Raw genomic sequence first — 10661 nt, forward strand, 5'->3', positions numbered from 1 at the left:
TAATTTCCTGGGCGAGGTTACCCAGCCTCTTTCTCCCTAAGAGTCTCAAATAGTGGTAGGCAAGACCGTTTGGACCTAAGAGTTTTATTTCGTGACATTTTAGGCGAACGTCATTTCTAATTATCATGCATTTAATTTAATTGTATAGGTTGAGCCCAATATGATCTTCTGGAAGGAGTTTCGCCTTTCGGAAACGTTAGAAAGGGCTCTGGAAGACGTTTCTCCAGAAGACTTCGGATTTTTGTACAAGCCATTTCGTGACATCGGCATGATGGTGGAGCGATCACCAGAGGGGAAGACCGTTGCGACGCCAGGATCATACAACTCTCCGCATGGCCATACTGTGATGAGGGTGGCCAGTCTGTTCCTAAAGTGGTCGTCTTCTGTTGGAGACTGTTTGGGGGCTGGCATAAAGTGCCAGCTCTGTATTGGAAAGGCTATTTGGTTTCCGGATTTTTCGGCTGGGCCGTGGAAAGTTCCCTATGCTTCCTTTGTTTGTGAAGTATTAGATATGGAATCCATCGCCGATGAAAAGCGTCGCTCATATGTGCAAGATCCCAATGTGCAATTCTATCTCGAGATCGACATCAAAGAATACGTCCCGGCAGACTCGACATCGCTTAGTTCGCTGACAGCTAAAGTCTACGAAGAGGATGCCGAGGAGCCAACGCGCAACGTTGAGTTCGCGCCTCCTCACTGTACTGGACCCGGAACCCATGTGCTGGTCTTCTCATACGAGCGTTTGTTTCACGGAGTAGATCCTCCTGAAAATGCAGTCGATTTTGAGCTAGATTTGTTTGCTATTCAGAGAGACGTAGTGCTGGCAATCAATGGCATGCCGTCAATCTCGAGATCGAATTGAGAATTTCTTAGGATCGAGCTGACCTCTGCATGTGAATTTGACAAGATACATTGGTGTTAGAATTGGTGTTGGAATTTGGGAATTCATCGGCGTCCTCCTGATAGCTGGTATTCTGGCGTTTTGTGTTCTTATTTGAGTATAAATTGAAGAACAGTGCAGGCATTATACCGAGAACCGTTCAATCCATCACGTGACAGTGTGGGATTTTCCGCCTCTAAACCGCGCATGTGGAGAAAGCGCAACGATGGCGAGCAGATCGCGTTTCGCCGTCTCGCCGTCGGAGCGTCGCTTTCGACGCCTCACAGAAGCCCAGCGAACGAAAGAGAGCCGACCGTTTCACACGTTCCTCGTCGAAAAGGGATTCCTCGACGCGTCGCTGTCGAAGAACAATTGCCTCACCTATTTTCGGCTATTCTGCGTCGAAAAGAACATCCACGTCGGCTACGGTCACATGGGATGGTCGCAAATCATGTTCATCTTGCGCAAATTGGAGGCGTGCGTGCGATGGGGCGAAAACAACGACATGTTCACCATTCGCGAGTGGCCGGAGATCCATTCTCGAACGCCCAAGCTCGCTCTCACTCAATACATGACGTCGCGACGCGAGAATCCGCAGGCGAGCGTCGGCGCCCCGAAACAGGAGCGAATAGATTTCGTTCTCGCGCAGATGCGCAGACATCGGTAAAACGCCCAGAAAATCAATAAATAAATTTTCTGACGTCATTTTTCGGGCGCTTTAGTTCGGCTCTAATTCAAAATAAAAATGGCGTCACCGTCAAGTCGAAAAACGATCGCAAAGATGGAAAAATCTCTTTGGGGAAATACTACGTCGGCGATCCGGTCGTCGTCGTTCCCGTTCGCATCAGCGTGGCTCGCGACGGTCGAGCGCAGAAGTTGGTCAATTGCGACGCTCTTGCTTCGGTTCGTGAGTACACTCTCACCGACGTCCGGCGCGTCTGCAAGGGCTTGGGTACGGTGAACGTTCTACCAGGTAATGCATATGAAATCGAAATTCGATTTCAACCGCTGGGTCTGGGAAATCCGCGCGTGACGATTGCGTTCGAGTTCGAAGATGGCGAATCGGGGATCAGTTATCATATCGTTCGATTTCTTTTGGCTAACGTTACGGACGCCGATGCCGAGCTGTTGAAACCCACTGCTCCTTATGAGAGGCCTCCTGTCAAGGAGAAACCTAAAGCGACTGAAGTGATTGAAGGGATACCACCGCCTCAGTCAGCAGTCAGGATATCTTCTATTTTATTTCTACTTTTTTGTCTTTCTTTTAGGTCTTCCTATAATCGGCTAAAATTGGAGAGAAGTCTGGATGACTATTTGATTCCGCCTAATTTGCGCTATTGCGTTACTAAGGAAGAAATCGAGGGCGACTACAAGGAGCGCGTGGAGGCGGAACTTGCCGCTGCTAATTACGGCGAAAAATTCAAGGCGTTGCTGCACGTTGAGGAGCTCCAAATGGAAGTAGATATTCGGCACTACGACATGGAAAACGCCGAACTACAATTTATCAGCGGAAGATATTTGAATATGAAGGTATTCACAATTAGACATGGAGGAAGATTGATTTATGACGACCCTAGGTGCCTGGTTTGGCGGAGAATAGGCCCTCCCTTCTCAAAGGCGATCGGCTGTATGCATCCACTACTGGTAGTACAATTGAATATGAGGGATTCGTCCACGAAGTTCAGAGAGACAAAGAAGAGGTTTTCCTTCGCTTTGCAGAGAGGTAACGGAGCCGTCTCTAGTCGAAGAGAAATCTCGACTACGTGCCTTTAGGTTTCATCAGTCCTTCATTTTTTTGAAGGTCCAGAGGTTTAACATTCGTTTCGCGTTCAATCGTCTTCCTCTTCAACTCCAACATCGAGCCGTCGAAAATCTTTTCGGGGACGATATCGCGTGCCAGCAGCTTGCGTTTCCCACTCGTCGTTCGATTGCAAAGAAAGTGCCACTCTACCGCATCGAAAAACTCGCGTGAGCGAAAGCCAATATTTAATTCTGCAGCGACAATTAATTCTATTTTCTCTAGACTGTTTGATCCAAAGGTCGGTCGCAACCCCGAGCAGTATCTCGCAGTTCAGCACATCTTAGCCGGTTTGTCTCGTCCAGCTCCTTATCTCATCTTCGGGCCCCCGGGGACGGGTAAAACTCTGACGACGGTCGAAGCGATTAAGCAAGTACGGTAATTGACATAATCGTCGCATTAACGTCGACTTGTCTTCTTCAGGTGTGGAAAAAGATGTCCGGAAGCCGAATTCTTGCGTGCACGCCTTCAAACAGTGCCGCCGACGATCTCGCCTGTCGTCTCCTTGTTCACATTCCCGAGAAGGAAATACTTCGTCTCAACGCCTTCTCTAGAAGCCCACACTCGATCGATCCTCTCATTATCGAAAAGATCATTGTACGTTCGTACGAGAACGTAAACGCCTAAGCAATTATATGAATTTGTAGAAAATTTCCAAGTATGACAGAGGTTCGGGAAATTTCTGGTTTCCGGCGTTGGAAGATTTGAAAAAGTATCGGATCATTGTTGTCACCTTGGTTACAGCGGGACGGTAAAACGCTCCTCATTGAATATTCCGTCATTTTGAACCTTCTCCCCCCCCCCCCCCCCCCCCCCCCCCTCCTCAGACTCGTCTCTGCTTCGTTTCCTCCCAACCACTTCACTCACGTCTTCATCGACGAATCTGGCCACGCCGTCGAACCCGAATGTATCATTCCAGTGGCGGGTCTTCTCAACGTCTACAATCCCCGCGGCGGTCAGCTCGTCTTGGCCGGCGATCCCAAGCAACTCGGCCCCATCTTGCGCTCGCCGATATCAATCGAAAACGGGCTCCAGCTGTCTCTTCTGGAACGGCTCATGGAACGGTGCGAGGTGTACCGGGAGCCGTTCGATCCGCGCGTCGCCACGAAGCTCGTGCAAAATTATCGATCTCATCCCGACATCTTGACGCTACCGAATCGGCTTTTCTACGACGGCAGTCTGAAGGTGATGGCAGACGAATTGGTGCGGAGTTCGCTGTGCAAGTGGGAGCGTCTGCCGAAAGAAGGCTTTCCTATTATCTTTCACGGAATTGAAGGCGAAGACGAACGCGAGGGAAGGAGTCCGTCTTTTTTCAATCGAGCTGAAGCGTCTCAAGTGGCGAAGTACGTGGAGATGCTGAGAGACACGCGACGTATTCACATCGAATCGGGGCAAATTGGGGTCATATCACCCTACCGAAAACAGGTTAGTGATGAGGGAACAGAGGCGATTCTAATGGCTCTTTCCCTTAGGTTCAAAAGATTCGGACCTTGTTGCGCGGTAAGAATATGGATTCGGTGAAAGTGGGATCGGTGGAGGAATTTCAAGGTAGCGAACGTCGAATTATTATCATTTCGACGGTCAGAAGTAGTAAGGGGTTTTTGGAAATGGACGAAAAGTACAGTTTGGGATTTTTGAAGAATCCCAAGGTTTGACGATGACAGTTATTAGTCTTTTTTTGACATTGTGATGTAGAGATTCAATGTGGCCGTGACGAGAGCCAAAGCGTTGCTGATCATCATTGGAAATCCTTACCTGCTGAGCATGGACGAATACTGGAATGAGTGAGTAATCTAAATGTCCTGTCATTCGTATCTTATTCTGAATTAATAGAATGCTGGAATATTGTCGTTCGAATGGGGGCTATACGGGCTGTCATTACCAGCCCAGGTCACGAGAGGAAGACGTGCTGCATCGTCTTCAAGATCTTCATCTTGATCCGGACCATGTCTACACGGGAGCCAAAGATTTAGCGAGTGCGAGAACGGGTGGAGTGTCTCTCCGCACTGAACAGGAAGATCCGGAGTGGAGAGACGGAGAATAGACAGTCACAGTGGAACAGCGTGTTATCGGATGTCTTTTTCAAATTGTATTTTTTTAGGTTGGTCAAGCATTCGTGGCAGTCAATTGATGCTGCATTGAAAATATATGTGGCAAACATTTTTCTAAAACAGTGTACAATTGAAGTATTACGCCACGAGGAAAGGGAGCGTCATTTGAAATTATTAATTCCGACGTGAGAAAAGAAGGAGCCTACAGCACAAGAAGATCCTCCATCCACACCACCTCCTGATGATGCAAGGCTCCATTTGTCCAAAATAGCACACGTCTTTGACATGCATGCGTTTGATATAGAGGCGTCAGAGCAATTCCAAAGCAATATGCTGGCAATTAGATTATTAAAACTGCACAAATTCTTTACCTTCACATGGATAAACATGAAATCATCCGTGCATGCGCTGAACACACGGAAGCGACGATCAGGGTGCGCTGTACGGAATAAACGAATGTTCAGATCTTTGATAAAACTGAACGCTTCGCCCTCTATCGATCAGAAAGCTCTAATTACGCGATCTGCGGTCCTCAAAAAATGTTGCGCTCCCTAGCTTTTCGCTCTAGCTCGTCTTCAGACGCAAAACTGCTCAGGTCGTCGTAAAAACTCGCTGCCTTTCCCGGATTGACGATCGCGCTACGGTTTTCAAGATAATACACTGTAATCTTTTATTTTTATTAGAGACTCAAACGTACGATTAGACAACAAGCACTAGCACCGAGTACAATAGTCTTCACGTTGTTTTTCGTGTCCTTTGTCGAAACTTCGCTCCAACTTGATGATGGCGCTGTCCCTAAAAACACAAAGTAAGATGCTGAAAATTCAATTTTGTACGTACCTTTTGATTTGCGTCCGTATTAGCGCCACCCAGGCTACACCACGTGGAGGTTCGGACGCGTCGTAGCCCAGGAAGTCTTCGCAAAGCGATGACTCCCTTCCAAAAATTTAGGGCGAGTTGCGGGTCATCGGCCACTCCAATCAGTACCGCCTGGACGAGAGTCGGCCCCTGATACCGAGTCCCCCGGCTCGTTGGTACCAAAGCCTTCGGTATGTCTTCCTCGGAAGAACCGGGCCTTGTGGAAGTGGAGATCAGGCCGACCTTGTAGAGTCGACAGGGAAGGCAGTGCAATGTCTAAGTCGAGGTTTCCTGAACCAAGTCATCCTCCGTCTAATCGCGCCTTTGGTGAGAAAAGTGCCGGCAACCAGACCGCTTGCGACACCCCCTCCAAGTCGTGCCCGCTCGAGCCTAGCGCGGGCCGTGCTTGTTAGGCAACAATAAGACATTGGCGACTATTCCGTCCAGTGCGTAAACCGAGGCCGAAGCCCCCCTTCGCCCTGCCTACGGGCTCCGGCACGGATTATCCGTGGGCTACGCTGAAACAACAACCCAGAACTTGCCTTATGTCTTCCCCCTGCCGGTCCGATCAAGAACGAGACGCAGCGAACCGCGACGCATCCACCCTCAGCCGCAACTGAGTGGAAATCGGTGTGCGCTTCGCTTTTGAACGGCGTAGCCCCGCCCAGCGCGCTGATTGGCCCGATGGGGTCACGTGGGCTCACCTAGCCCACTCATTGGCTCGAAACATAGAGGCGTCAAACGCAAACAGGTTTCCAAACCGGTTTTGACTATTGATTGCATAACATATCCGCGCATCAGAAGCAACGCGACAACTTCAAGATGGCGGATCGAAAAGAACCTCGTGGTCTACGCGAAGCTCGAACAACGAGAGAACGACTCCGACGAGTCAAAGGGAAAGATAACGACGTGGAATCAAGCGCGTGGCAGCGAATTGGAAGTGCTACAGTCACGGTACGTGCAGCGTTTCGATCGAGTCGTGGAAGCGAGGAGAAGGTGGAAGCGATATCCGCCCTGGGACGCTATCTCGGTGCAAAGAGTGTGTAGTAAATAATTCATCCGATTAGACGTTCTTTTAGTAGCGCACGTCGATCAAAGATGTCCGACATCGGGTTCGCGGAAGAAATACGACGACAGGAAGAAGGAAGAGGAGCTTAGAAGCTTGCGTTTGCCGGAAAACGACGATGCACCTACCCCTCGAATGCAGCGCAATCATAGGGAGACATCGGGTGAAAGATTATCGCGATTTCAAGTTCTGAAGACTCGATCTTTTTCATTATCTAATTAATTAATTGATCAGGCGAACGTGCGACGACAAGCTTTGCTAAATTTCTGTGAAAAGAGATTTTGAGCTTGATCTGTGCATCATCCAGAGAAGAGTAGTGCACAATTTCTTGGAACTGGTCTACACATGTAAGCTAGTTTATGCAGGTCACATTGGTATTGAGCAAAAATGTAGACTGGAAATTTGCTGCTGTCCATATAGCACTTAAAAATGACGTCCAAAGATCCGCTTTCCAGAAGAGATTGCTCCAGAATGAAGAAGTTCAGAAGCCAAGACAACCTAACCCGGCAAGTCCTGCAATAAGGTCACCACTCCCCAGGCAGGTACAAGAGCAGAAACATCTTCATTGACCTCACCGGAAGCACCTGACAGAAGACGCCAAAGAGAAAGAGTGTGCTCCTTACAGCATCATCATAATTGTATTTGTGTATATATTCTAAAAGCGTCTACCATTCCAGTTCAACGGGGTATTTTCCGGTCAAACATGCAGAGCAGTGACCGATTCCGCCCTCTTTGTCTCGGTCGATGCCAGATTGAACGGCCAGTATCAATCCGTCATGCGACAAATAGGCGAGACTGTCGGCGTTGATGTAGTCGGCCAGCTCATTTGCATCCAAACGATTGGCTATCAATTCTTCACGGGTGGGAATATTGATTCCCATGTAGCAGGCGTATTTCAACGGAGGAGAGGCGATTCGAATATGAACCTGAAGTGAAAGGCAAAAAAACGGTAAGCATATATTTTTTAGTATCAACTAAACGTTCTCTTACTTCCTTGGCTCCGTTCACTTTGAGCATTCTTATAATAGGCCCAATGGTCGTTCCTCTCACAATCGAATCGTCGACAAGAACGACGCGCTTTCCTTTGAAATTCTCCGTCAACGGACCGAACTTGTGCATGACGCCGAGCCGCCGACTTCGTTCATCAGGACGAATAAACGTCCTTCCGGCATAGCGACTCTTCATGAGAACTTCAGCGTAACGAATCCCACTCTGTTCAGCGTAGCCAATCGCGGCGGGCGTCGCCGATTCGGGAACGGTGCTGATGACGTCGGCATCGACGGGCGACTCCAAAGCCAATTGCTTTCCGCATTGCTTTCTCACGCTGTACACCATCTGACCTTCCAGGACGGAATCAGGTCGCGCAAAATAGACGTATTCAAACACGCACAGGGCGGGACTGATAGTGTTCGCCTTCGGTTTAACGATGCCGTGCGATTCGAAACCGGACGCTCGAATCTCGACGATTTCGCCGGGAAGAAGTTCGCGAACCAACTTGGCGCCGGCACTCCAGAACGAACACGATTCCGAAGACACGACCCAACCGGGCGACGACGAAGCGGAATTGCCAGCGCCACCGCCGCCATTCAAACACATTCGCTTGGGAGAAGGCGACGTCGACGAATCCGATTTGATCAATTTGCCGAGACAAAGCGGCCGATTGCCGACGGGATCGCGAACGGCAAAAAGACTCTTTCCGGCAATGACGACAATCGAATACGCCGTCTCGGATCGATCCATGAAATTTCGTATGCGCGCCGGCCAATCGGGACGCCCGTCCCGTTCGCCGTGCGACGGCGTTATCGTCAACAACTGAGCGATGAGCTCGGAATCGGTCTTCGTCGAGAGACCGACGCCGCTCTGCATCACCGACGTGCGAAGCGATTTCGCGTTGACGAGCTCGCCGTTGTGAGCGACGGCGATTCGACCGTGAACCGTGTCGACGACGAGCGGCTGCGCGTGACCGATGTCCGACGATCCCAGTGTCGAGTAGCGCGTGTGACCGATGCCCAGTGTTCCTTTTACGTTTTGAAGCGTTTCCTTTGAGAATACCGACGTCACGAGACCCATGCCTTTGTGGAGTTTGATGTCAGTTCCGCCGTCGCTCACCGCGATTCCCGCGCTTTCTTGCCCGCTGCGGAGGATGAGCCCGTATGTATGATATATTTACTTTTCTCTCGATGTTCGGGTTTTTTTACCGATGCTGTAGGGCTAGGAGGCCCGTGTAGAGCGTCGACGATAGTTCGATTTCGTCGCTGTACGGAGGATCGGCGAGAACGATTCCGAATACGCCGCATTCGTGTCGCATTTCGTCGTTCGCTGCGTCGACAACGTTCATCGATAAGAGAGAAGAAGAGGAACGGGCGTAAAATAAACTGAGCAGCGTCACTTCCCGAGAAAAATGCGTCAAAGATTAGATTATCCGGGAGACGCTGATCACACGCTTTCCACGTGTTCCTGCGGTTGCACTTGCACCCGAAAACGCGACTTCTAGGGACTTCTTCTGGTCAACAGCATGTCGGGTAAGTAACGTAGCTCTCGGGTCTCTCATCGACACTCAGCGAGTCGTCTCGCGACGCGTCCATGAGCTCCTTCCGAGGTTCGTTGGCGCGAAAATTCTCATTCCGGTTCCTAGACCCAATCAATATCGGCGAAAAAGTCATCGAAGGCAAGACGAAAATCGTCTTCAAGCTGCCCGACTCTCCGAACGGCGGTCACGTCCTAATTCGCTCGAAAGATCGCATCACGGCGGGCGACGGCGCGCGAGCGAACGAAATGATCGGCAAAGCGGAAATCAGCACGTCGACGGCGACGAGCATATTCGGTCTTTTGAACGAATGCGGCGTGCCGACTCACTACGTTCGACGTCACTCCGCCAAAGAATTCATTGCCCTACATTGTCACATGATTCCCATAGAATTTGTGACGCGACGCGTTGCTACGGGATCCTTTCTACGTCGTCATCCGGGCGTTAAGGAGGGGTATAGGTTTTGTCCGCCTCTCTTGGAGTATTTCTTCAAGGACGACGCTAATCACGATCCCCAATGGTCCTATGAGCAGCTCGTCGAGGCGAAGCTCGATATAGGGGGCGTGGTTATAGGAGCCAATGAGATTGCCCAGATCAATCACATGACCGCGTGCATTTTCGAAATTCTAGAAAGAGCCTGGTCGGTCACGGATTGCAGTCTCATCGACATGAAAATCGAATTCGGCGTCGTCAACGCGACGAAAGAAATCGTATTGGCCGATATCATCGATAACGATTCCTGGAGGCTTTGGCCGTCCGGCGATCGACGACTTCAAAAGGACAAACAGGTCTATCGCGACATGAAGGAAATCACGGCCGAAGGTCTCGCCGTCGTGAAGAAGAATTTCGAATGGGTCGCCGAACAGGCCAAGAAGCTGTCTCGTCCCATCACGGGCCGCGTTGCCATTCTCATGGGATCGGCTAAGGACGCGGGCCACGTGAGCGCAATCGCTAAAGTCCTTCAAAGCCTCGGTGTCCACGTGGAGCAGCATGTGTGCTCGGCTCACAAGGGAACTGTGGACACCTTGAAGGTGTTGGCTCGCTACGAGGGAGACGACGTGTCCACGGTTTTGATTGCGGTGGCGGGAAGAAGCAACGGTCTCGGTCCCGTTCTCGCCGGGAATACGATTTTGCCTGTGATCAATTGTCCGCCGTGGAGCGAATCGGCTGGTTCTCTCGACGCTTGGTCGTCATTGCGTTTGCCGTCTGGTCTCGGTTGCTCGACCGTGCTCTCCACCGACGGTGCGGCGTTGTGCGCCGCTCAGATGTTGGCGTCGAATAAGGAGAATTCGACGTTGTGGGGAAGACTCAGAGCCAGGCAGGTCATGATGAAAGTGAGTCTGCTGCAAGATGATGCTAAAATTCAGTGAAATATGACTAGAAGAGTGAGAGATATTTGATGACTTATGTTCTGGTGCGTTAATTGTGCTGTTTTGGTGGTGATATGTCTGCAACGTCTTGTTATTGATCTCTTTATCCGG

The 10661-nt window shown here is 50.2% G+C and overlaps 3 protein-coding genes across 3 annotated transcripts; 2 read left to right on the forward strand and 1 right to left on the reverse strand.

Annotated features, from left to right (window-relative positions):
• Window positions 1–1090: 1090 nt before the first annotated feature.
• Window positions 1091–5178, forward strand: LOC136189594 (putative helicase MOV-10). The gene is made up of 12 exons (XM_065977606.1): window positions 1091–1543; window positions 1603–2094; window positions 2149–2410; window positions 2458–2603; window positions 2654–2848; window positions 2904–3051; window positions 3102–3275; window positions 3326–3429; window positions 3506–4103; window positions 4151–4327; window positions 4374–4462; window positions 4512–5178. Exons 1-12 carry the CDS (start codon window positions 1107–1109, stop codon window positions 4720–4722), a joined length of 3033 nt encoding a protein of 1010 aa, XP_065833678.1. The 5' UTR covers window positions 1091–1106; the 3' UTR covers window positions 4723–5178.
• A 2094-nt stretch (window positions 5179–7272) lies between these two features.
• On the reverse strand, window positions 7273–9070 carry LOC136193526 (amidophosphoribosyltransferase-like). Its single transcript, XM_065982435.1, has 3 exons — window positions 8852–9070; window positions 7644–8787; window positions 7273–7579 (listed from the first exon to the last, which is right to left on the reverse strand). The coding sequence occupies exons 1-3, from the start codon at window positions 8989–8991 to the stop codon at window positions 7319–7321; spliced, it is 1545 nt and encodes a 514-aa protein (XP_065838507.1). The 5' UTR covers window positions 8992–9070; the 3' UTR covers window positions 7273–7318.
• LOC136193532 (multifunctional protein ADE2-like) lies at window positions 9064–10656 on the forward strand. Its single transcript, XM_065982448.1, has 2 exons — window positions 9064–9175; window positions 9289–10656. The coding sequence occupies exons 1-2, from the start codon at window positions 9169–9171 to the stop codon at window positions 10548–10550; spliced, it is 1269 nt and encodes a 422-aa protein (XP_065838520.1). The 5' UTR covers window positions 9064–9168; the 3' UTR covers window positions 10551–10656.
• Window positions 10657–10661: the final 5 nt, after the last annotated feature.

Source organism: Oscarella lobularis, chromosome 1 (genome assembly GCF_947507565.1).
Source record: "Oscarella lobularis chromosome 1, ooOscLobu1.1, whole genome shotgun sequence".
Classification (NCBI taxonomy): Eukaryota; Metazoa; Porifera; class Homoscleromorpha; order Homosclerophorida; family Oscarellidae; genus Oscarella; species Oscarella lobularis.